Source organism: Oncorhynchus clarkii, chromosome 23 (assembly GCF_045791955.1).
Source record: "Oncorhynchus clarkii lewisi isolate Uvic-CL-2024 chromosome 23, UVic_Ocla_1.0, whole genome shotgun sequence".
Classification (NCBI taxonomy): domain Eukaryota; kingdom Metazoa; phylum Chordata; class Actinopteri; order Salmoniformes; family Salmonidae; genus Oncorhynchus; species Oncorhynchus clarkii.
Genome location: NC_092169.1, coordinates 61663752 through 61689882, shown reverse-complemented (window position 1 = coordinate 61689882; position 26131 = coordinate 61663752). Strand labels below are relative to the sequence as shown.

General features: G+C 46.0%; 1 protein-coding gene across 1 annotated transcript; it reads left to right on the top strand.

Moving 5' to 3' along the window:
* Positions 1 to 470: 470 nt before the first annotated feature.
* Positions 471 to 25697, top strand: LOC139381756 (fumarate hydratase, mitochondrial-like). Its single transcript, XM_071125503.1, has 12 exons — positions 471 to 643; positions 2639 to 2767; positions 3051 to 3161; positions 6916 to 7092; positions 8180 to 8362; positions 8992 to 9157; positions 9723 to 9926; positions 17517 to 17644; positions 20049 to 20202; positions 22627 to 22889; positions 24054 to 24219; positions 25088 to 25697. Exons 1-10 carry the CDS (start codon positions 536 to 538, stop codon positions 22767 to 22769), a joined length of 1503 nt encoding a protein of 500 aa, XP_070981604.1. The 5' UTR covers positions 471 to 535; the 3' UTR covers positions 22770 to 22889; positions 24054 to 24219; positions 25088 to 25697.
* The last annotated feature ends 434 nt before the right edge of the window (positions 25698 to 26131 follow it).

The following is a 26131-nucleotide window of genomic DNA, read 5'->3' as shown; positions in this document are numbered from 1 at the left end:
TACTGCTACATCAACAAACAACATAAACATAAATTCAAGTTTAGACAATTAAATTGGTAGCTGCACCTATCCCTCTGTGCCTATCAGTTAATAGAGATAGCAGTTTAGGACTCAACATTGCATGATTTCTAGCCTGGAAAGCCGCTTGTGTCCGCTATTTAAAAGTATTTTTGACGTGGAGATCCGTCAAAAAGACATATAAATAGCGCCCACTAGCGGCTATACAGGATACACGATCGCTTACACATTTGCATTTTCCCAACACAAGTTTAGACAAACCAAAAGGCCTAAAAATGTCATGACAAATACAGTAATATCAAACAACGTCACTTGTTTCAACGGCATGAAGACAGTCAAATGTAGTATAACATTTTTATATCGCTTTTGATTCGGTGTGCTGCTTTAAATGATACCCCCCCCCTCACGTGCACAAGAAATGTTGCAAATATATGTTTCCGCCCCCCTAACACAGACGTGTAGTTGGCTCATTTTTAGTTCCGCCCTGGTCTGAAGGGACAGCTGGGTTAATAACGCAATGTATCTCTCTTTGAGAAACGTCCTGCGATTTAACTGCAACCTCCAGGCGTTGCAGAGGAGCCTTTCCAACACAAAGCACAGAACTGCAGTCATCTCCTCCAGAATGGTACGTTTTGGGGTCTTACCGGGGTTTACAGTCAGTTGTTAGTCCATCGCAGGCCCTGCAAATGACCTTAATAGTTATCCAAGCTAACTATAGCCAAGCCAAGTTAGCCAAGCTAACTATTGGTTAGTTAGTGGTACTAGCTCAAATGAAATAGTTAGCCATCTTGCTATCTAGCTTTACATGAATGTAGTAATGCTGTTTTTAGGACAACCGCAGTCTGTCAAACAAGAGAAACACAAGTATTCACAGCAATATTCTGGTAGCAAGCTTGTCATTTGGCTAATGTTATCTTGTCAGGCTGGCAGAAGGTCAAAGTCAGTTTACAACTATCTGCTAACTGGCTAACTTTCACTGCATAACTTACCAAGTAAACACGGAGTTCAAATTGTATTTGTCGCTTGCGCCGAATACAACAGGTGTAGATTTGACCGTGGAACAATTATTTACGAGCCCTTAACCAACAATACAGATTGAAAACGTAAGAACAATGTCTTAATTAAAAAAAAAAAAGCAAATAGTTAACGTGACTCAATAAAATAGCAATAACGAGGTTATACAAGGAGTGACTTAGCGAGTCAGTGTGTAGAGGGGTACGAGGTAGTTGGTGAAAGTAGCCCCTAGGAATCTAACATAAAGGCTCACTTTTGGTGAACAGTCCCATCACAAGTCAGACTGTACAAGGCAGCCGCTACTCTTCCTGTGGTCCAGCACGAATGAAGGCAGTAATATACATAATAATACCATTTAAAAAAAATTAAAATACATTTTACAACAAATTTCACAATACATTGTGTGCCCTCCGGCCACTACAACACAATCCAGGTGTGTGTGTGTGTGTGTGTGTGTGACTCTCTCTCTCTCTCAAGTCCTCAATGTTCAATAAGGTGTATTTGTATCTTAAATCAGATTTTACTGCTTTTGTTAGTTACTTGATGTGGAATAGAGTTCCATGTAGTCATGTCTCTATGTAGTACTGTGGAATAGAGTTCCATGTAGTCATGGCTCTATGTAGTACTGTGGAATAGAGTTCCATGTAGTCATGTCTCTATGTAGTACTGTGGAATAGAGTTCCATGTAGTCATGGCTCTATGTAGTACTGTGGAATAGAGTTCCATGTAGTCATGGCTCTGTGGAATAGAGTTCCATGTAGTCATGGCTCTGTGTAGTACTGTGCCCCTCCCATAGTCTGTTCTGGACTTAGGGACTGTGTAGATTCATTCAAAACAACCATAAACATAGAGTTTATGCTTATCCATAGACATATTTTATTTAACCTTTATTTTACTAGGCAAGTCAGTCAAATTCTTATTTTCAATGACGGCCTAGGAACAGTGGGTTAATTGCCTGTTCAGGGGCAGAACGACACCTTGTCAGCTCGGGGATTTGAACTTGCAACCTTCCGGTTACTAGTCCAACGCTCTAACCACTAGGCTACCCTGCCGCCCCAAGCCGCCAAGCCCAAGCCGAAAGAAAAACCCTGAATTAAAAAGCCAATAGTGCCGTTATACGATACATACCCTTCCACATATTACCAAGTGCAGAAAAACATCAAACCAAACTGATTTAAGATGTCTTTGGTACATTGGTATGGCCTATACTCCAAAATTAAACAAATTTGAGCAATCGCCTTTGAGTATGGTCTTTTATTATGCATAGTGGACTGGCTATGCTCAGTGGTGTAAAGTACTTAAAGTAAAAATACTCTAAACTCTGTGGAGGAGTCGAGGTACTTGGCAAACTGCATCCCAACACTACCGCTGGCACAGAGCACTGTACAAATGGCTGCGTAGGGATTTGTTTACCTACAGTTAGCTAGGAGATCTGTATCTAAACACCTGATAGGTCAGCCTGAGAAACAACCGTTCTGTTGTTCAGATAGCTAGCTACTACTTTTTTGTTGTTGTTGAGATTATGCCTCTCTAACCAATTAACCATGTAGTAACCAAGACTAACTTTTCATCTTTGCTATTTGACTGTCTCGATGTTGTTGTTCAGTCTTCAGAGTACAGAATTGAGGCAGACACCTTCGGAGAGCTGAAGGTGCCCGTTGACAAGTATTATGGGGCTCAGACAGTCAGATCCACCATGAACTTCAAGATCGGAGGACCGTCGGAGAGAATGCCAGTAAGTTCAGACTAGATGCTACTTCATCTATCAGGTTGTAGCTTGAGCCCTGAGACACGGCTGTGGATCCCTGTGGCTGTAGGTCACCCGTCCCACCATGTCTCATGGGGGGGGGATAATTGTAGCTAGCTCTCGCTACAAATTGGACACACATCCTTGCAACAATTTCCTGTCCTATTTTCCCCAGATTCAGATCAGACTAGAGGTTACTTCCTGTATCGTAGTGTATCAGTAAAACATTGTAGCGCCACATGTCCTCACTACTGTCTTTGGTGTCCAACAGATCCAGGTGATCAAAGCCTTTGGGATTCTGAAGAGGGCTGCTGCAGAGGTCAACAAGGACTACGGACTGGACCCGAGGCTGGCTGATGCCATCGTGCAGGCTGCTGATGAGGTGCCTAATACAGGGGGAACAGCCACACCACTACAGGAGAGGGTCGCATGACTGTCAACGTTGTGACAGATTAGACTGGGTACCTGTCTACTAACACAGATTAGACAGATCAGCCTGGGTACCTGTCTGGTTCTAAAACAGATTAGGCAGATCAGCCTGGGTACCTGTCTACTAACAAAGATTATGCAGATCAGCCTGGGTACCTGTCTAGTTCTAACATATTAGGCAGATCAGCCCGGGTACCTGTCTAGTTCTAACACAGATTAGACAGATCAGCCTGGGTACCTGTCTAGTTCTAACACAGATTAGACAGATCAGCCTGGGTACCTGTCTAGTTCTAACTCAGATTAGACAGATCGGCCTGGGTACCTGTCTACTAACACAGATTAGACAGATCAGCCCGGGTACCTGTCTAGTTCTAACACAGATCAACCCGGGTACCTGTCTAGTTCTAACACAGATTAGACCGATCAGCCTGGGTACCTGTCTAGTTCTGTCACAGATTAGACCGATCAGCCTGGGTACCTGTCTAGTTCTGTCACAGATTAGACAGATCAGCCTGGGTACCTGTCTAGTTCTAACACAGATTAAACAGATCAGCCTGGGTACCTGTCTAGTTCTAACACAGATCAGCCTGGGTACCTGTCTACTAACACAGATTAGACAGATCAGCCTGGGTACCTGTCTAGTTCTAACACAGATCAACCCGGGTACCTGTCTAGTTCTAACACAGATTAGACCGATCAGCTTGGGTACCTGTCTAGTTCTAACACAGATTAGACAGATCAGCCTGGGTACCTGTCTAGTTCTAACACAGATTAGACAGATCAGCCTGGGTACCTGTCTAGTTCTAACACAGATCAACCCGGGTACCTGTCTAGTTCTAACACAGATTAGACCGATCAGCCTGGGTACCTGTCTAGTTCTGTCACAGATTAGACCGATCAGCCTGGGTACCTGTCTAGTTCTGTCACAGATTAGACAGATCAGCCTGGGTACCTGTCTAGTTCTGTCACAGATTAGACAGATCAGCCTGGGTACCTGTCTAGTTCTAACACAGATTAAACAGATCAGCCTGGGTACCTGTCTAGTTCTAACACAGATCAGCCTGGGTACCTGTCTACTAACACAGATTAGACAGATCAGCCTGGGTACCTGTCTAGTTCTAACACAGATTAGACAGATCAGCCTGGGTACCTGTCTAGTTCTATCACAGATTTGACAGATCAGCCTGGGTACTTGTCTAGTTCTAACACAGATTAGACAGATCAGCCTGGGTACCTGTCTAGTTCTAACTCAGATTAGACAGATCAGCCTGGGTACCTGTCTAGTTCTAACACAGATTAGACATATCAGCCTGGGTACTTGTCTAGTTCTAACACAGATTAGACAGATCAGCCTGGGTACCTGTCTAGTTCTAACACAGATTAGACAGATCAGCCTGGGTACCTGTCTAGTTCTAACACAGATTAGGCAGATCAGCCTGGGTACCTGTCTAGTTCTAACACAGATTAGACAGATCAGCCCGGGTACCTGTCTAGTTCTAACATTAGGCAACACTGCTGTAGAGAATAGCTATAGCTTTTGATACAGTACAGAGAAAACGCAGAGCACTAGACCTTGCTACCTAGCCTGGTCCCAGACCTGTTTGTGTTGTTGGCAAGACGGCACAAACAGATCTGGGATCAAGCTATTCGCTAGCTACATTAGTCCTACTAGTTACATTTAGCCATGGTGCCTCATTCTACTGATGAATGCCTTGGTACCGGTCTTGGCCTTGGTACCGGTCTTGGCCTTGGTACTGGTCTTGGCCTTGGTACCGGTCTGGGCCTTGGTACTGGTCTGGGCCTTGGTACCCTTGTCTGATGTCCATGTTCCTTGGACCAGACTAAGGCATGTTGACCTCCCTGGTCTGATGTCCATGTTCCTTGGACCAGAATAAGGCATGTTGACCTCTCTGGTCTGATGTCCATGTTGACCTCTCTGGTCTGATGTCCATGTTGACCTCTGGTCTGATGTCCATGTTCCTTGGACCAGACTAAGGCATGTTGGCCTCCCTGGTCTGATGTCCATGTTGGCCTCCCTGGTCTGATGTCCATGTTGACCTCCCTGGTCTGATGTCCATGTTCCTTGGACCAGACTAAGGCATGTTGACCTCCCTGGTCTGATGTCCATGTTCCTTGGACCAGACTAAGGCATGTTGGCCTCCCTGGTCTGATGTCCATGTTGACCTCCCTGGTCTGATGTCCATGTTGGCCTCCCTGGTCTGATGTCCATGTTGACCTCCCTGGTCTGATGTCCATGTTCCTTGGACCAGAATAAGGCATGTTGACCTCTCTGGTCTGATGTCCATGTTGACCTCTCTGGTCTGATGTCCATGTTGGCCTCTCTGGTCTGATGTCCATGTTGACCTCTCTGGTCTGATGTCCATGTTGACCTCTCTGGTCTGATGTCCATGTTGGCCTCTCTGGTCTGATGTCCATGTTGACCTCTCTGGTCTGATGTCCATGTTGACCTCTCTGGTCTGATGTCCATGTTGACCTCTCTGGTCTGATGTCCATGTTGGCCTCTCTGGTCTGATGTCCATGTTGGCCTCTCTGGTCTGATGTCCATGTTGGCCTCTCTGGTCTGATGTCCATGTTGGCCTCTCTGGTCTGATGTCCATGTTGGCCTCTCTGGTCTGATGTCCATGTTGGCCTCTCTGGTCTGATGTCCATGTTGGCCTCCCTGGTCTGATGTCCATGTTGACCTCCCTGGTCTGATGTCCATGTTCCTTGGACCAGACGAAGGCATGTTGTCCTCCCTGGTCTGATGTCCATGTTGGCCTCCCTGGTCTGATGTCCATGTTGACCTCCCTGGTCTGATGTCCATGTTGACCTCCCTGGTCTGATTTCCATGTTGACCTCCCTGGTCTGATGTCCATGTTCCTTGGACCAGACTAAGGCATGTTGTCCTCCCTGGTCTGATGTCCATGTTGGCCTCCCTGGTCTGATGTCCATGTTGACCTCCCTGGTCTGATGTCCATGTTGGCCTCCCTGGTCTGATGTCCATGTTCCTTGGACCAGACTAAGGCATGTTGTCCTCCCTGGTCTGATGTCCATGTTGTCCTCCCTGGTCTGATGTCCATGTTGGCCTCCCTGGTCTGATGTCCATGTTGACCTCCCTGGTCTGATGTCCATGTTGGCCTCCCTGGTCTGATGTCCATGTTGGCCTCCCTGGTCTGATGTCCATGTTGACCTCCCTGGTCTGATGTCCATGTTCCTTGGACCAGACTAAGGCATGTTGACCTCCCTGGTCTGATGTCCATGTTCCTTGTACCAGAATAAGGCATGTTGGCCTCCCTGGTCTGATGTCCATGTTGACCTCTCTGGTCTGATGTCCATGTTGACCTCTGGTCTGATGCCCATGTTGACCTCTGGTCTGATGTCCATGTTGGCCTCCCTGGTCTGATGTCCATGTTGACCTCTCTGGTCTGATGTCCATGTTCCTTGGACCAGACTAAGGCATGTTGACCTCTCTTGTCTGATGTCCATGTTGACCTCTCTGGTCTGATGTCCATGTTGACCTCTCTGTTCTGATGTCCATGTTGACCTCTCTGGTCTGATGTCCATGTTGACCTCTCTGGTCTGATGTCCATGTTGACCTCTCTGGTCTGATGTCCATGTTGACCTCTCTGGTGTGATGTCCATGTTGACCTCTCTGGTCTGATGACCATGTCGACCTCTCTGGTCTGATGTCCATGTTCCTTTACCAGGTGGCAGCTGGTAAGCTGGATGACCATTTTCCTCTGGTGGTGTGGCAGACCGGGTCAGGAACTCAGTCCAACATGAACGTCAACGAGGTGATCAGCAACAGGGCCATCGAGATCCTCGGAGGGAAGCTGGGGAGCAAGGACCCTGTTCACCCCAACGACCACGTCAACAAAAGCCAGGTGGGCTAACCATTCAGAAACGCTTTCTCATTTCATACTAAATGTTGAAGAAGGAAATTAACTGTTTTTCACCCAGATAGAAGTAGCTAGTTTTATTTGGACCCTCAGAAGGGTAACAGACTGTAGCGTTTGCCCTCAGGAGGGTAACAGACTGTAGCGTTTGCCCTCAGAAGGGTAACAGACTGTAGCGTTTGCCCTCAGAAGGGTAACAGACTGTAGCGTTTGCCCTCAGGAGGGTAACAGACTGTAGCGTTTGCCCTCAGAAGGGTAACAGACTGTAGCGTTTGCACTCAGAAGGGTAACAGACTGTAGCGTTTGCCCTCAGGAGGGTAACAGACGACAGCGTTTGCACTCAGAAGGGTAACAGACTGTAGCGTTTGCCCTCAGGAGGGTAACAGACTGTAGCGTTTGCCCTCAGGAGGGTAACAGACTGTAGCGTTTGCCCTCAGAAGGGTAACAGACTGTAGCGTTTGCCCTCAGAAGGGTAACAGACTGTAGCGTTTGCCCTCAGGAGGGTAACAGACTGTAGCGTTTGCCCTCAGAAGGGTAACAGACGACAGCGTTTGCCCTCAGGAGGGTAACAGACTGTAGCGTTTGCCCTCAGGAGGGTAACAGACTGTAGCGTTTGCCCTCAGAAGGGTAACAGACTGTAGCGTTTGCCCTCAGAAGGGTAACAGACGACAGCGTTTGCCCTCAGAAGGGTAACAGACTGTAGCGTTTGCCCTCAGAAGGGTAACAGATGACAGCGTTTGCCCTCAGAAGGGTAACAGACGACAGCGTTTGCCCTCAGGAGGGTAACAGACTGTAGCGTTTGCCCTCAGGAGGGTAACAGACTGTAGCGTTTGCCCTCAGAAGGGTAACAGACTGTAGCGTTTGCCCTCAGAAGGGTAACAGACGACAGCGTTTGCCCTCAGAAGGGTAACAGACTCTAGCGTTTGCAGCATTTAGTTAATTGTTTTTATTCATGGCTATCTGAAAAGCTCAGGCAAAGAGTTTGTTTGATATTTAATCTGTGTTTAATGTAAATAGTTGGGTCTTTCAGAGTATTTGAATGGACCTGTAGTTGACCTCTTGTCTGCTCTTGCAGAGCTCCAACGATACGTTCCCCACAGCCATGCACATCGCAGCAGCCAAAGAGGTCCACGAGGTTCTGCTGCCCGGTCTACAACACCTCCACGACGCCCTGCACGCCAAGGCTGTGGAGTTTAAAGACATCATCAAGATCGGACGCACACACACACAGGACGCTGTGCCGTTGTCTCTGGGACAGGTACAGTACACACACACACAGGACGCTGTGCCGTTGTCTCTGGGACAGGTACAGGACGCTGTGCTGTTGTCTCTGGGACAGGTACAGGACGCTGTGCCGTTGTCTCTGGGACAGGTACAGGACGCTGTGCCGTTGTCTCTGGGACAGGTACAGGACGCTGTGCCGTTGTCTCTGGGACAGGTACAGTACACACACACTCAGAAGGGCATTCCCTTGCCGTTGCCTCTTGAGGAAGTTGCAGGGAATACGAATAACTGTTGATGGTTAATGATAAACTTGGACAAATTTTATTAATTTCAATACATTTACTTTATTTCCAAACGTGAGACACATTTTGATAGAAGAAACCAAAGTAACAGAAATGCTGTAACGACCCGTTTTTCGTGTTGTATTGGAAAAGTGCAGATGTTTCGGTGTACTGTACGTGCAACACTAGTGTGATAACATGCTAGTCTGCTAGATGTCAAACTGTCCTAATGAGCCATTTAAAATGTATTTCTACCAGTCGACCAACTGTCCTAATGAGCCATTTAAAATGTATTTCTACCAGTCGACCAACTGTCCTAATGAGCCATTTAAAATGTATTTCTACCAGCCGACCAACTGTCCTGTTTCTCTTGGTTTTACAGGAGTTCGGTGGGTATGTGCAGCAGGTAAAGTACAGTATTGAGCGAGTGAAGACGGCCATGCCCAGAATATATGAGCTGGCAGCAGGAGGTACTGCCGTGGGCACGGGCCTCAACACGCGCATCGGCTTTGCTGAGAAAGTAGCAGCTACTGTCGCCTCTCTCACAGGTACAGGAGGGTACACACACACACACACACACATACATACAGTACATACACACACACACACATGCATTTCATAATGGTTATCATAGTCATGTCTGGTCCACGTTTTCTCACTACTGGTGTCCCCCAGGGCTCTGCACTAGGTCCTCTTTAATGTCTCACTACTGGTGTCCCCCAGGGCTCTGCACTAGGTCCTCTGTAATGTCTCACTACTGGTGTCCCCCAGGGCTCTGCACTAGGTCCTCTGTAATGTCTCACTACTGGTGTCCCCCAGGGCTCTGCACTAGGTCCTCTTTAATGTCTCACTACTGGTGTCCCCCAGGGCTCTGTACTAGGTCCTCTTTAATGTCTCACTACTGGTGTCCCCCAGGGCTCTGCACTAGGTCCTCTCCTGTTTTCTCTGTACACCAAGTCACGTGGTTCTGTCAGAGGGTTTGCATTGTGGTGTTATGGCTACATTTTACCCTCCCAGCTGTTATCATAAGTCAGACATTATATACTCTGTCAACCTTGAATTGTTTCTGTTTTTATCAAGACCTGTCTACATGATGTCACATCCTGTCTCCAGGTCTGCCTTTCGTGACTGCTCCCAACAAATTTGAGGCTCTAGCGGCCCACGATGCTCTGGTGGAGCTGAGCGGAGCGTTGAACACGGTGGCCGTCAGTATGATGAAGATCGCCAATGATATCCGCTTCCTGGGGTCCGGGCCCCGCTCTGGCCTGGGAGAACTCTGTCTGCCTGAGAACGAGCCTGGTAGCAGCATCATGCCTGGTGAGTTTCCGTAGTCTGGTTTTCACCATTGTTGTCAAGCATAACACGATATAGTTCACTGTCAAATCAAATTCGATTGGTTACATACACGTGTTTAGCAGATGTTATTGCGAGTGTAGCAAAATGCTTGTTTTTCTAGATCCGACAGTGTAGTAATATCTAACATGTAATCAAACAATTTCACAACAACTACCTTATACACACACACATCTAAGTCAAGGAATGGAATTAAGAATATAAATATATGGATGAGCAATGACAGAGCGGCATAGACTAAGATACAGTAGAATAGAATACAGTATATACATATGAGATGAGTAATACATAGACTAAGACACAGTAGAATAGAATACAGTATATACATATGAGATGAGTAATACATAGACTAAGATACAGTAGAATAGAATACAGTATATACATATGAGATGAGTAATACATAGACGAAGACACAGTAGAATAGAATACAGTATATACATATGATGAGTAATGCAGGATATGTAAACATTATTAAGGAGACATTATTAAAGTAGGAAAGGAGTGAAAGAGATCACAGAAAAGAGTGAACAGTATTTGGACATGCCATAGATGGCATAGAACACTTGGGTACTATCTGTCCCAGTGGTCTGGCATTAGCTAAGTGGAACAGAGCTACATGACCCCACCTAACTCCCAGCTGTCTGAACAGAGCTACATGACCCCACCTAACTCCCAGCTGTTATAACAGAGCTACATGACCCCACCTAACTCCCAGCTGTTATAACAGAGCTACATGACCCCACCTAACTCCCAGCTGTTATAACAGAGCTACATGACCCCACCTAACTCCCAGCTGTTATAACAGAGCTACATGACCCCACCTAACTCCCAGCTGTCAGAACAGAGCTACATGACCCCACCTAACTCCCAGCTGTCTGAACAGAGCTACATGACCCCACCTAACTCCCAGCTGTTTTAACAGAGCTACATGACCCCACCTAACTCCCAGCTGTCTGAACAGAGCTACATGACCCCACCTAACTCCCAGCTGTTATAACAGAGCTACATGACCCCCACCTAACTCCCAGCTGTCTGAACAGAGCTACATGACCCCACCTAACTCCCAGCTGTCTGAACAGAGCTACATGACCCCACCTAACTCCCAGCTGTCTGAACAGAGCTACATGACCCCACCTAACTCCCAGCTGTTATAACAGAGCTACATGACCCCACCTAACTCCCAGCTGTTATAACAGAGCTACATGACCCCACCTAACTCCCAGCTGTTATAACAGAGCTACATGACCCCACCTAACTCCCAGCTGTTATAACAGAGCTACATGACCCCACCTAACTCCCAGCTGTTATAACAGAGCTACATGACCCCACCTAACTCCCAGCTGTCTTAACAGAGCTACATGACCCCACCTAACCCCCAGCTGTTATAACAGAGCTACATGACCCCCACCTAACTCCCAGCTGTTATAACAGAGCTACATGACCCCACCTAACTCCCAGCTGTTATAACAGAGCTACATGACCCCACCTAACTCCCAGCTGTCTGAACAGAGCTACATGACCCCACCTAACTCCCAGCTGTCTGAACAGAGCTACATGACCCCACCTAACTCCCAGCTGTTATAACAGAGCTACATGACCCCACCTAACTCCCAGCTGTCTGAACAGAGCTACATGACCCCACCTAACTCCCAGCTGTCTGAACAGAGCTACATGACCCCACCTAACTCCCAGCTGTTATAACAGAGCTACATGACCCCACCTAACTCCCAGCTGTTATAACATAGCTACATGACCCCACCTAACTCCCAGCTGTCTGAACAGAGCTACATGACCCCACCTAACTCCCAGCTGTTATAACGAGCTACATGACCCCACCTAACTCCCAGCTGTTATAACAGAGCTACATGACCCCACCTAACTCCCAGCTGTCTGAACAGAGCTACATGACCCCACCTAACTCCCAGCTGTTATAACAGAGCTACATGACCCCACCTAACTCCCAGCTGTTATAACATAGCTACATGACCCCACCTAACTCCCAGCTGTTATAACAGAGCTACATGACCCCACCTAACTCTCAGCTGTCTGAACAGAGCTACATGACCCCACCTAACTCCAAGCTGTTATAACAGAGCTACATGACCCCACCTAACTCCCAGCTGTTTGAACAGAGCTACATGACCCCACCTAACTCCCAGCTGTCTGAACAGAGCTACATGACCCCACCTAACTCCCAGCTGTCTGAACAGAGCTACATGACCCCACCTAACTCCCAGCTGTTATAACAGAGCTACATGACCCCACCTAACTCCCAGCTGTCTGAACAGAGCTACATGACCCCACCTAACTCCCAGCTGTTATAACAGAGCTACATGACCCCACCTAACTCCCAGCTGTCTGAACAGAGCTACATGACCCCACCTAACTCCCAGCTGTCAGAACAGAGCTACATGACCCCACCTAACTCCCAGCTGTTATAACAGAGCTACATGACCCCACCTAACTCCCAGCTGTTATAACAGAGCTACATGACCCCACCTAACTCCCAGCTGTTATAACAGAGCTACATGACCCCACCTAACTCCCAGCTGTCTGAACAGAGCTACATGACCCCACCTAACTCCCAGCTGTTATAACAGAGCTACATGACCCCACCTAACTCCCAGCTGTTATAACAGAGCTACATGACCCCACCTAACTCCCAGCTGTCTGAACAGAGCTACATGACCCCACCTAACTCCCAGCTGTCTGAACAGAGCTACATGACCCCACCTAACTCCCAGCTGTCTGAACAGAGCTACATGACCCCACCTAACTCCCAGCTGTCTGAACAGAGCTACATGACCCCACCTAACTCCCAGCTGTCAGAAATCATCCACATCCAGGGTGGGTCTGGTTTCAAGATGTATTTTTGTCCAGGCCTTTACTTCCCCCTCTTGACCTCTACTTCAGCAGGAGATGTTATAAATACTATCTAGCTACCCGCAACCTGTCTTTATTCAGACTACCTCTCTAGCTACCCACAACTTGTCTTTATTCAGACAGCCTCTCTAGCTACTCACAACCTGTCTTTAGTCAGACAGCCTCTCTAGCTACCCGCAACCTGTCTTTAGTCAGACAGCCTCTCTAGCTACCCGCAACCTGTCTATAATTAAGACTGCCTCTCTAGCTACCCGCAACCTGTCTTTAGTCAGACTACCTCTCCATCTACCCACAACCTGTTTTTATTCAGACAGCCTCTCTAGCTACCCGCAACCTGTCTTTAGTCAGACTACCTCTCCATCTACCCACAACCTGCCTTTATTCAGACAGCCTCTCTAGCTACCCGCAACCTGTCTCTAGTCAGACTACCTCTCTATCTACCCACAACCTGTTTTTATTCAGGCAGCCTCTCTAGCTACCCACAACCTGCCTTTATTCAGACAGCCTCTCTAGCTACCCACAACCTGTCTTTATTCAGACAGCCTCTCTAGCTACCCACAACCTGCCTTTAGTCAGACTACCTCTCTAGCTACCCACAACCTGCCTTTATTCAGACTACCTCTCTAGCTACCCACAACCTGTCTTTATTCAGACAGCCTCTCTAGCTACCCGCAACCTGTCTTTAGTCAGACAGCCTCTCTAGCTACCCACAACCTGTCTCTAGTCAGACTACCTCTCTAGCTACCCACAACCTCTCTTTATTCAGACAGCCTCTCTAGCTACCCACAACCATTCAGACAGCCTCTCTAGCTACCCACAACCTGTCTATAATTAAGACTGCCTCTCTAGCTACCCGCAACCTGTCTTTAGTCAGACAGCCTCTCTAGCTACCCACAACCTGCCTTTATTCAGACTACCTCTCTAGCTACCAACAACCTGCCTTTAGTCAGACTACCTCTCTAGCTACCCACAACCTGTCTTTAGTCAGACAGCCTCTCTAGCTACCCACAACCTGCCTTTATTCAGACTACCTCTCTAGCTACCCACAACCTGTCTTTATTCAGACAGCCTCTCTAGCTACCCACAACCTGCCTTTAGTCAGACTACCTCTCTAGCTACCCACAACCTGTCTTTAGTCAGACTACCTCTCTAGCTACCCACAACCTGTCTTTATTCAGACTACCTCTCTAGCTACCCACAACCTGTATTTAGTCAGACTACCTCTCTAGCTACCCACAACCTGCCTTTAGTCAGACTACCTCTCTAGCTACCCACAACCTGTATTTAGTCAGACTACCTCTCTAGCTACCCACAACCTGCCTTTAGTCAGGCTACCTCTCTAGCTACCCACAACCTGTCTTTATTCAGACTACCTCTCTAGCTACCCACAACCTGTATTTAGTCAGACTACCTCTCTAGCTACCCACAACCTGTCTTTATTCAGAAAGCAGCACAATAACATGTTGACAAATACTTCTGGAGGATTTCAAAGGGTAAGGACTGATTACAGAACAGTTTCTACTGAAGGCCTTGACATGACATGAAGGGATCCACACTGATGGACTGATTACAGAACAGTTTCTACTAAAGGCCTTGACATGACATGAAGGGATCGTACTGATGGACTGATTACAGAACAGTTTCCTCTGAAGGCCATGACATGTTTCTGATTACAGAACAGTTTCTACTGAAGGCCTTGACATGACATGAAGGGATCGTACTGATGGACTGATTACAGAACAGTTTCCTCTGAAGGCCATGACATGTTTCTGATTACAGAACAGTTTCTACTGAAGGCCTTGACATGACATGAAGGGATCGTACTGATGGACTGATTACAGAACAGTTTCCTCTGAAGGCCTTGACATTTAGGAGAGCCTTGAAAGTGGTGCTGTCCAGTGTTTACCCTCCTCTCAGAAGTGGTGTTGTTGACCTCTGTTCAGCTGTGTTGTTGTAGGATTTCAGCAGGTTGTGATTGGAGCTCGTGTAACGTTACAGCCCTACCTTGGTTTAGTTTATTTGCCCAAGTAGAACAGTTTGTAACAGTAAAAAACAACAACAGTTTGATCGGGGGGGAAAGAGCTGAACGGGGTCGTCGACTGTGGGGTTTGAACCACTATGGGGTTTAACCATGGGGTTTTAACCATGGGGTTTAACCATGGGGTTTAACCATGGGGTTTTAACCATGGGGTTTAACCATGGGGTTTTAACCATGGGGTTTTAACCACTGTTTTAACCATGGGGTTTTAACCATGGGGTTTTAACCACTGTTTTAACCATGGGGTTTTAACCATGGGGTTTTAACCATGGGGTTTTAACCATGGGTTTTAACCATGGGGTTTTAACCATGGGGTTTTAACCATGGGGTTTAACCATGGGGTTTTAACCATGGGGTTTAACCACTGTTTTAACCATGGGGTTTTAACCACTGTTTTAACCATGGGGTTTAACCATGGGGTTTTAACCATGGGGTTTAACCACTGTTTTAACCATGGGGTTTTAACCACTGTTTTAACCATGGGGTTTAACCATGGGGTTTTAACCATGGGGTTTAACCATGGGGTTTAACCATGGGGTTTAACCATGGGGTTTCAACCATGGGGTTTTAACCATGGGGTTTAACCATGGGGTTTTAACCACTGTTTTAACCATGGGGTTTAACCATGGGGTTTTAACCATGGGGTTTAACCACTGTTTTAACCATGGGGTTTTAACCATGGGGTTTAACCATGGGGTTTTAACCACTGTTTTAACCATGGGGTTTAACCATGGGGTTTTAACCATGGGGTTTTAACCATGGGGTTTAACCATGGGGTTTTAACCATGGGGTTTTAACCATGGGGTTTTAACCATGGGGTTTAACCATGGGGTTTAACCATGGGGTTTTAACCATGGGGTTTTAACCACTGTTTTAACCATGGGGGTTTAACCATGGGGTTTTAACCATGGGGTTTTAACCACTGTTTTAACCATGGGGTTTAACCATGGGGTTTTAACCATGGGGTTTAACCACTGTTTTAACCATGGGGTTTTAACCACTGTTTTAACCATGGGGTTTAACCATGGGGTTTTAACCATGGGGTTTAACCACTGTTTTAACCATGGGGTTTTAACCACTGTTTTAACCATGGGGTTTAACCATGGGGTTTTAACCATGGGGTTTAACCATGGGGTTTAACCATGGGGTTTAAACCATGGGGTTTTAACCATGGGGTTTAACCATGGGGTTTTAACCACTGTTTTAACCATGGGGTTTAACCATGGGGTTTTAACCATGGGGTTTAACCATGGGGTTTAACCATGGGGTTTTAACCATGGGGTTTAACCATGGGGTTTTAACCATGGGGTTTTAACCATGGGGTTTTAACCATGGGGTTTTAACCATGGGGTTTTAACCATGGGGTTTTAACCATGGGGTTTTAACCATGGGGTTTTAACCATGGGTTTTAACCATGGGGTTTTAACCATGGGGTTTTAACCATGGGGTTTTAACCATGGGGTTTTAACCATGGGGTTTAACCATGGGGTTTTAACCATGGGGTTTTAACCATGGGGTTTAACCATGGGGTTTTAACCATGGGGTTTTAACCACTGTTTTAACCATGGGGTTTTAACCACTATAAGTTTTAACCATGGGGTTTTAACCATGGGGTTTTAACCATGGGGTTTTAACCACTGTGTTTTAACTAATATGGGTTTTAACTAATATGAGTTTTAACCATGGGGTTTTAACCACTATGAGTTTTAACCATGGGGTTTTAACCACTGTGTTTTAACCATGGGGTTTTAACCACTGTGTTTTAACTAATATGGGTTTTAACTAATATGAGTTTTAACCATGGGGTTTTAACCACTATGAGTTTTAACCATGGGGTTTTAACCACTGTGTTTTAACTAATATGGGTTTTAACTAATATGAGTTTTAACCATGGGGTTTTAACCACTATGAGTTTTAACCATGGGGTTTTAACCACTGTGTTTTAACTAATATGGGTTTTAACTAATATGAGTTTTAACCATGGGGTTTTAACCACTATGAGTTTTAACCATGGGGTTTTAACCACTATGAGTATTAACCATAGGGTTTTAACCACTGTGTTTGAACTAATATGGGTTTTAACTAATATGAGTTTTAACCATGGGGTTTTAACCACTGTGTTTTAACTAATATGGGTTTTAACTAATATGAGTTTTAACCATGGGGTTTTAACCACTATGAGTTTTAACCATGGGGTTTTAACCACTATGAGTATTAACCATGGGGTTTTAACCACTATGAGTTTTAACCATGGGGTTTTAACCACTATGAGTATTAACCATGGGGTTTTAACCACTGTGTTTTAACTAATATGGGTTTTAACTAATATGAGTTTTAACCATGGAGTTTTAACCAATGTGTGTTTTAACTAATATGGGTTTGACCCACAGGGTTTTAACTAATATGTGTTTTAACTAATATGGGTTTGACCCACAGGGTTTTAACTAATATGGGTTTGACCCACAGGGTTTTAACTAATATGTGTTTTAACTAATATGGGTTTGACCCACAGGGTTTGAACTAATATGGGTTTGACCCACAGGGTTTGAACTAATATGGGTTTGACCCACAGGGTTTTAACTAATATGGGTTTGACCCACAGGGTTTTAACTATGTGTATGTATATCTTCCAGGGAAAGTTAACCCCACCCAGTGTGAGGCCATGACCATGGTAGCAGCCCAGGTTATGGGAAACAACGTGGCTGTGACCATCGGAGGCAGCAACGGACACTTTGAGCTTAACGTCTTCAAGCCAATGATGGTAAGAACTGATATTACCGTGGACTAAGACGATGCTAATAGGCCAGTTTCACCGTGGACTAAGACAATGCTAATAGGCCAGTTTCACCGTGGACTAAGGCAATGCTAATAGGCCAGTCTCACCTTTGAGTGAGACAATGCTAATAGGCCAGTTTCACCGTGGACTAAGACGATGCTAATAGGCCAGTTTCACCGTGGACTAAGACGATGCTAATAGGCCAGTTTCACCGTGGACTAAGACGATGCTAATAGGCCAGTTTCACCGTGGACTAAGATGATGCTAATAGGCCAGTTTCACCGTGGACTGAGACAATACTTTGTATTTATTATGGATCCCCATTAGTTCCTGCCAAGGCAGCAGCTACTCTTCCTGGGGTTTATTATGGATCCCCATTAGTTCCTGCCATGGCAGCAGCTACTCTTCCTGGGGTTTATTATGGATCCCCATTAGTTCCTGCCAAGGCAGCAGCTACTCTTCCTGGGGTTTATTATGGATCCCCATTAGTTCCTGCCAAGGCAGCAGCTACTCTTCCTGGGGTTTATTATGGATCCCCATTAGTTCCTGCCAAGGCAGCAGCTACTCTTCCTGGGGTTTATTATGGATCCCCATTAGTTCCTGCCAAGGCAGCAGCTACTCTTCCTGGGGTTTATTATGGATCCCCATTAGTTCCTGCCAAGGCAGCAGCTACTCTTCCTGGGGTTTATTATGGATCCCCATTAGTTCCTGCCATGGCAGCAGCTACTCTTCCTGGGGTTTATTATGGATCCCCATTAGTTCCTGCCAAGGCAGCAGCTACTCTTCCTGGGGTTTATTATGGATCCCCATTAGTTCCTGCCAAGGCAGCAGCTACTCTTCCTGGGGTTTATTATGGATCCCCATTAGTTCCTGCCAAGGCAGCAGCTACTCTTCCTGGGGTTTATTATGGGTCCCCATTAGTTCCTGCCAAGGCAGGAGCTACTCTTCCTGGAGTTTATTATGGATCCCCATTAGTTCCTGTCAAGGCAGCAGCTACTCTTCCTGGGGTTTATTATGGATCCCCATTAGTTCCTGCCAAGGCAGCAGCTACTCTTCCTGGGGTTTATTATGGATCCCCATTAGTTCCTTCCACGGCAGACAGATACTCTTCCTGGGGTTTATTATGGATCCCCATTAGTTCCTGCCAAGGCAGCAGCTACTCTTCCTGGGGTTTATTATGGATCCCCATTAGATCCTGCCAAGGCAGCAGCTACTCTTCCTGGGGTTTATTATGGATCCCCATTAGTTCCTGCCAAGGCAGCAGCTACTCTTCCTGGGGTTTATTATGGATCCCCATTAGTTCCTGCCAAGGCAGCAGCTACTCTTCCTGGGGTTTATTATGGATCCCCATTAGATCCTGCCAAGGCAGCAGCTACTCTTCCTGGGGTTTATTATGGATCCCCATTAGTTCCTGCCAAGGCAGCAGCTACTCTTCCTGGGGTTTATTATGGATCCCCATTAGTTCCTGCCAAGGCAGCAGCTACTCTTCCTGGGGTTTATTATGGATCCCCATTAGTTCCTGCCAAGGCAGCAGCTACTCTTCCTGGGGTTTATTATGGATCCCCATTAGTTCCTGTCAAGGCAGCAGCTACTCTTCCTGGGGTCCGTCATGATTAAGGCAGTTTATACAATTTTAAAAACATTACATTACGTTCACAGATTTCACAGCACACTGTGCCCTCAGGCCCCTCCTCCACCACTACCACATATCTACAGTACTAAATCCATGTGTACATATAGTGCTTATGTTATCGTGTGTGTGTGTGTCAGTGCCTATGTGTGTGTGTGTCTCTCCTCCTCCCAGATTAAGTGTTGACCTCAGCCAGGCTGCAGGGGGATGCCTCAGTCATAATGTAACTCCTCCTCTCTCCTCCTCCCAGATTAAGTGTTGACCTCAGCCAGGCTGCTGGGGGATGCCTCAGTCATAATGTAACTCCTCCTCCCAGATTAAGTGTTGACCTCAGCCAGGCTGCTGGGGGATGCCTCAGTCATAATGTAACTCCTCCTCTCTCCTCCTCCCAGATTAAGTGTTGAACTCAGCCAGGCTGCTGGGGGATGCCTCAGTCATAATGTAACTCCTCCTCCCAGATTAAGTGTTGACCTCAGCCAGACTGCTGGGGGATGCCTCAGTCATAATGTAACTCCCCCTCCTCCTCTCTCCTCCTCCCAGATTAAGTGTTGACCTCAGCCAGGCTGCTGGGGGATGCCTCAGTCATAATGTAACTCCTCCTCTCTCCTCCTCCCAGATTAAGTGTTGAACTCAGCCAGGCTGCTGGGGGATGCCTCATTCATAATGTAACTCCTCCTCCCAGATTAGGTGTTGACCTCAGCCAGGCTGCTGGGGGATGCCTCAGTCATAATGTAACTCCTCCTCTCCTCCTCCTCCCAGATTAAGAACGTGTTGAACTCAGCCAGGCTGCTGGGGGATGCCTCAGTCTCCTTCACTGATAACTGTGTGGTGGGCATTGAAGCGAACATCGACAGGATCAACAAACTCATGAACGAGTCCTTGATGCTGGTCACCGCCCTCAACCCACACATAGGTATGTGTCGTAGTACCGTACGTGCTTCCAAGTAGTGTACGTACATACAGCAGGGGACCAAAAGTCATGAACGAGATCTAGATACCTGCTCTCTAGAGACAGCAGGAGCGGTAGAGATACTCTGAATGATCGGCTATGAAAAGCCAACTGACATTTACTCCTGAGGTGCTGACTTGCTGCACCCTCGACAACTACTGTGATTATTATTATTCGACCCTGTTGGTCATCTATGAACATTTGAACATCTTGGCCATGTTCTGTTATAATCTCCACCCGGCACAGCCAGAAGAGCCACCCCACATAGCCTGGTTCCTCTCTAGGTTTCTTCCTAGGTTCTGGCCTTTCTTGGGAGTTTTTCCTAGCCACTGTGCTTCTACACCTGCACTGCTTGCTGTTTGGGGTTTCTGTACAGCACTTTGAGATATCAGCTGATGTAAGAAGTCCTTTATAAATACATTGATTTGATTTACTGTGCAGAATACAACTGCAGGAGAAATCAACAGGTTATCCATCAGTCTTTCACTTGTAACCACTAGAGGGCAGTAACTCACAGTCCCACGTTTCAACAGTGCTGAGATCCACCAGACTGTAATGTGAGTATTGTCAATGAGATGTTTCGCTCTACAGCACAGTGAGTCTGTCTACTGCAGTAGATGGAGTCCTACTGAGACAGTCCAGTCTGTCTGGTGGCTTAGTGTGTAGGGAGTCCACCCTCTGTCTGGTGGCTTAGTGTGTAGGGAGTCCACCCTCTGTCTGGTGGCTTAGTGTGTAGGGAGTCCACCCTCTGTCTGGTGGCTTAGTGTGTAGGGATTCCACCCTCTGTCTGGTGGCTTAGTGTGTAGGGAGTCCACCCTCTGTCTGGTGGCTTAGTGTGTAGGGAGTCCACCCTCTGTCTGGTGGCTTAGTGTGTAGGGAGTCCACCCTCTGTCTGGTGGCTTAGTGTGTAGGGAGTCTGCTGGTGGGAGTGGAGATAGTGTCATGTCCTCTCTCCCCTGTCAGACACTGTGGTTAACAGGAGCCCCCCCCCCTCCCCCCCAGAGGGCCACAGCGGCGTTACAGGAGTGTTAACTTGACGTAGGAAGCAACAGATATCCCCATCAGACCCAGCTGCACCTGTCTCCCCTCTTGGCTCCGGTCAGACATTACAGAACCCCGGAGTTCTCTGTTGGGACATTACAGAACCCCGGAGTTCTCTGTTGGGACATTACAGAACCCCGGAGTTCTCTGTTGGGACATTACAGAACCCCGGAGTTCTCGGTTGGGACATTACAGAACCCAGGAGCTCTCGGTTGGGACATTACAGAACCCAGGAGTTCTCGGTTGGGACATTACAGAACCCAGGAGTTCTCGGTTGGGACATTACAGAACCCAGGAGTTCTCGGTTGGGACATTACAGAACCCAGGAGTTCTCGGTTGGGACATTACAGAACCCAGGAGTTCTCTGTTGGAACATTACAGAACCCAGGAGTTCTCGGTTAGGACATTACAGAACCCAGGAGTTCTCTGTTAGGACATTACAGAACCCAGGAGTTCTCTGTTGGGACATTACAGAACCCAGGAGTTCTCGGTTGGGACATTACAGAACCCTGGAGTTCTCGGTTGGGACATTACAGAACCCAGGAGAGCTCGGTTGGGACATTACAGAACCCATGAGTTCTCTGTTGGGACATTACAGAACCCAGGAGATCTCGGTTGGGACATTACAGAACCCAGGAGAGCTCGGTTGGGACATTACAGAACCCTGGAGTTCTCGGTTGGGACATTACAGAACCCAGGAGTTCTCTGTTGGGACATTACAGAACCCAGGAGATCTCGGTTGGGACATTACAGAACCCTGGAGTTCTCGGTTGGGACATTACAGAACCCAGGAGTTCTCTGTTGGGACATTACAGAACCCAGGAGATCTCGGTTGGGACATTACAGAACCCTGGAGTTCTCGGTTGGGACATTACAGAACCCAGGAGTTCTCTGTTGGGACATTACAGAACCCAGGAGATCTCGGTTGGGACATTACAGAACCCAGGAGATCTCGGTTGGGACCGCCAACTGTCACGACCACATACAATACTTATTTTCCACCATAATTTGAAAATAAATTCATTAAAAATCCTACGTGATTTTCTGGATTTTTTTTCTCATTTTGTCTGTCATAGTTGAAGTGTACCTATGATGAAAATTACAGGCCTCTCTCATCTTTAAGTGGGAGAACTTGCACAATTGGTGGCTGACTAAATACTTTTTTACCCCACTGTATATCGTCTTCGAGGGTCTGCTATTGGTTCCTTAATTGTGTTCTCTGAGGCTCAGGTCTTCAGTGTTTAGACGTTGAGGAAGTAGAAGGTCATGGTTTGTCAACCGTCTCAGTCTTAATGATGCTTCAGTATTTTAACGTCTGAATTCATCCCTTCTCCATCTTCTCAACAGGTTATGACAAGGCTGCTAAGATTGCCAAGACGGCTCACAAAGAGGGAGGAAATCTCAAGGAAACTGCTATCAAGCTAGGATACCTGACAGCAGAAGAGTTTGACGCCTGGGTCAAGCCACACGAGATGCTGGGACCCAAGTAGAACACAACACGCTGTAGAATGTCCATGGTTATAAATGTCTTGTCTTTGTACAAATAAAACAATAAAACATGTTTTTGTTGGAACACGTTGTTGTATATTATTTAAACCTTATTTTACCAGGTCAGTTGACTGAGAACACATTGTTGTATATTATTTAAACCTTATTTTACCAGGTCAGTTGACTGAGAACACATTGTTGTATATTATTTAAACCTTATTTTACCAGGTCAGTTGACTGAGAACACATTGTTGTATATTATTTAAACCTTATTTTACCAGGTCAGTTGACTGAGAACACATTGTTGTATATTATTTAAACCTTATTTTACCAGGTCAGTTGACTGAGAACACATTGTTGTATATTATTTAAACCTTATTTTACCAGGTCGGTTGACTGAGAACACATTGTTGTATATTATTTAAACCTTATTTTACCAGGTCGGTTGACTGAGAACACATTGTTGTATATTATTTAAACCTTATTTTACCAGGTCAGTTGACTGAGAACACGTTGTTGTATATTATTTAAACCTTATTTTACCAGGTCAGTTGACTGAGAACACATTGTTGTATATTATTTAAACCTTATTTTACCAGGTCAGTTGACTGAGAACACATTGTTGTATATTATTTAAACCTTATTTTACCAGGTCAGTTGACTGAGAACACATTGTTGTATATTATTTAAACCTTATTTTACCAGGTCAGTTGACTGAGAACACATTGTTGTATATTATTTAAACCTTATTTTACCAGGTCGGTTGACTGAGAACACATTGTTGTATATTATTTAAACCTTATTTTACCAGGTCGGTTGACTGAGAACACATTGTTGTATATTATTTAAACCTTATTTTACCAGGTCGGTTGACTGAGAACACATTGTTGTATATTATTTAAACCTTATTTTACCAGGTCAGTTGACTGAGAACACGTTGTTGTATATTATTTAAACCTTATTTTACCAGGTCAGTTGACTGAGAACACATTGTTGTATATTATTTAAACCTTATTTTACCAGGTCAGTTGACTGAGAACACATTGTTGTAAATTATTTAAACCTTATTTTACCAGGTCAGTTGACTGAGAACACATTGTTGTATATTATTTAAACCTTATTTTACCAGGTCAGTTGACTGAGAACACATTGTTGTATATTATTTAAACCTTATTTTACCAGGTCAGTTGACTGAGAACACATTGTTGTATATTATTTAAACCTTATTTTACCAGGTCAGTTGACTGAGAACATTGTTGTATATTATGTAAACCTTATTTTACCAGGTCAGTTGACTGAGAACACATTGTCATTTACAGCAACGACTTGGGGAATAGTTCCAGGGGAGAGGAGGGAAATGAATGAGCCAAAACTGTTCCCTTCCTCAGTGCAGGAACAGACAGGCCTGATCTATGAATTAGATGTTTCATTCCTCAGTGCAGGAACAGACAGGCCTGATCTATGGACAGATGTTCCATTCCTCAGTGCAGGAACAGACAGGCCTGATCTATGAATTAGATGTTCCATTCCTCAGTGCAGGAACAGACAGGCCTGATCTATGAATTAGATGTTTCATTCCTCAGTGCAGGAACAGACAGGCCTGATCTATGAATTAGATGTTCCATTCCTCAGTGCAGGAACAGACAGGCCTGATCTATGAATTAGATGTTCCATTCCTCAGTACAGGAACAGACAGGCCTGATCTATGGACAGATGTTCCATTCCTCAGTACAGGAACAGACAGGCCTGATCTATGGACAGATGTTCCATTCCTCAGTGCAGGAACAGACAGGCCTGATCTATGGACAGATGTTCCATTCCTCAGTACAGGAACAGACAGGCCTGATCTATGGACAGATGTTCCATTCCTCAGTGCAGGAACAGACAGGCCTGATCTATGGACAGATGTTCCATTCCTCAGTACAGGAACAGACAGGCCTGATCTATGGACAGATGTTCCATTCCTCAGTACAGGAACAGACAGGCCTGATCTATGGACAGATGTTCCATTCCTCAGTACAGGAACAGACGGGCCTGATCTATGGACAGATGTTCCATTCCTCAGTGCAGGAACAGACAGGCCTGATCTATGGACAGATGTTCCATTCCTCAGTGCAGGAACAGACAGGCCTGATCTATGGACAGATGTTCCATTCCTCAGTGCAGGAACAGACAGGCCTGATCTATGGACAGATGTTCCATTCCTCAGTACAGGAACAGACGGGCCTGATCTATGGACAGATGTTCCATTCCTCAGTACAGGAACAGACAGGCCTGATCTATGGACAGATGTTCCATTCCTCAGTGCAGGAACAGACAGGCCTGATCTATGGACAGATGACTGCTGTAGGAAGTGACTAGCTTTCACTTTAGTATTTTTTTTTTCAACATTGGACTTCAGTTTCCTCTTCAGTGAAGGCCAGTAGATATTACGCTAAAAATGGTTTCTTTCTCATCTAAATAAAATAAGGATACATGGTATCCTTCAGAAAGATGTTCAGCTATTATCTTGGTCATTTATCTACTAACTGCATTTCCAGAAATATGTCATTCCCCATTCTGAGAAAGATTAATCTATTTATGTCTTTAATGGATATGGCGTGACACTAGATCCAAGGAAGAGTATATTTTCGTGAAATCTTCTGTATGACATTAGTCCACCTGTAATAATTGGCCTACTGCTAGTGGGGGACTCCAACCCACGTACACCCCAGCCCAAGTCACCCTGCCTCCTGTTGAAAAGTCATTGGTCTGGGGACAGGATAATTAGGCATCACCAGTGTTCCACCAGAGAACCAAGGACAGTTACATGGTTGCTGAAAGTGATTTGTTTTGTCTAAGGAAGCTACAATTTAATGCTCTTACAGAGTTAAACCTCGATGTACTGTACCATTTTCTCGTAATAAAAAAAAAAATTCAATAAATCCTAATTTGGTCTCAAGCCCTGTTTCCTGAGCTTGGAACTGTCTACTCAGTCATCAACCGTCCTAAACCCATAGAAGAGTATTCACTGTCAACATCTACGACATGAAGCGTTGCCATTTCCAGCCCAATCCTCCCTGCGCTCCTCTGGTGTCAGTCACAGTTCTGCCTGTCCTGAATCCCCTGCCCTGGTTGCTGTAGACCAGTGTTCCCCAAACCCTGTTCCCCAAACATGGTCCTCCAGTACCCCCAACTCTGGTCCTCCAGTACCCCCAACAGTGTTCCCCAACTGTGGTCCTCCAGTACCCCCAATCCTGGTCCTCCAGTACGCCCAACCCTGTTCCCCAACACTGGTCCTCCAGTACCCCCAACAGTGTTCCCCAACCCTGGTCCTCCAGTACCCCCAAACCCTGGTCCCCAACTCCGGTACCCCCAAACCCTG

Bases quoted from the DNA above. Each gene is read 5' to 3' on its own strand.
- LOC139381756 (XM_071125503.1), top strand. From the start codon at position 536: ATGTATCTCTCTTTGAGAAACGTCCTGCGATTTAACTGCAACCTCCAG. The intron at 2,768-3,050 runs GTAAGTTCAGAC...GGTGTCCAACAG, and splicing joins GACCGTCGGAGAGAATGCCA to ATCCAGGTGATCAAAGCCTT. The intron at 9,927-17,516 runs GTGAGTTTCCGT...TATATCTTCCAG, and splicing joins TGGTAGCAGCATCATGCCTG to GGAAAGTTAACCCCACCCAG.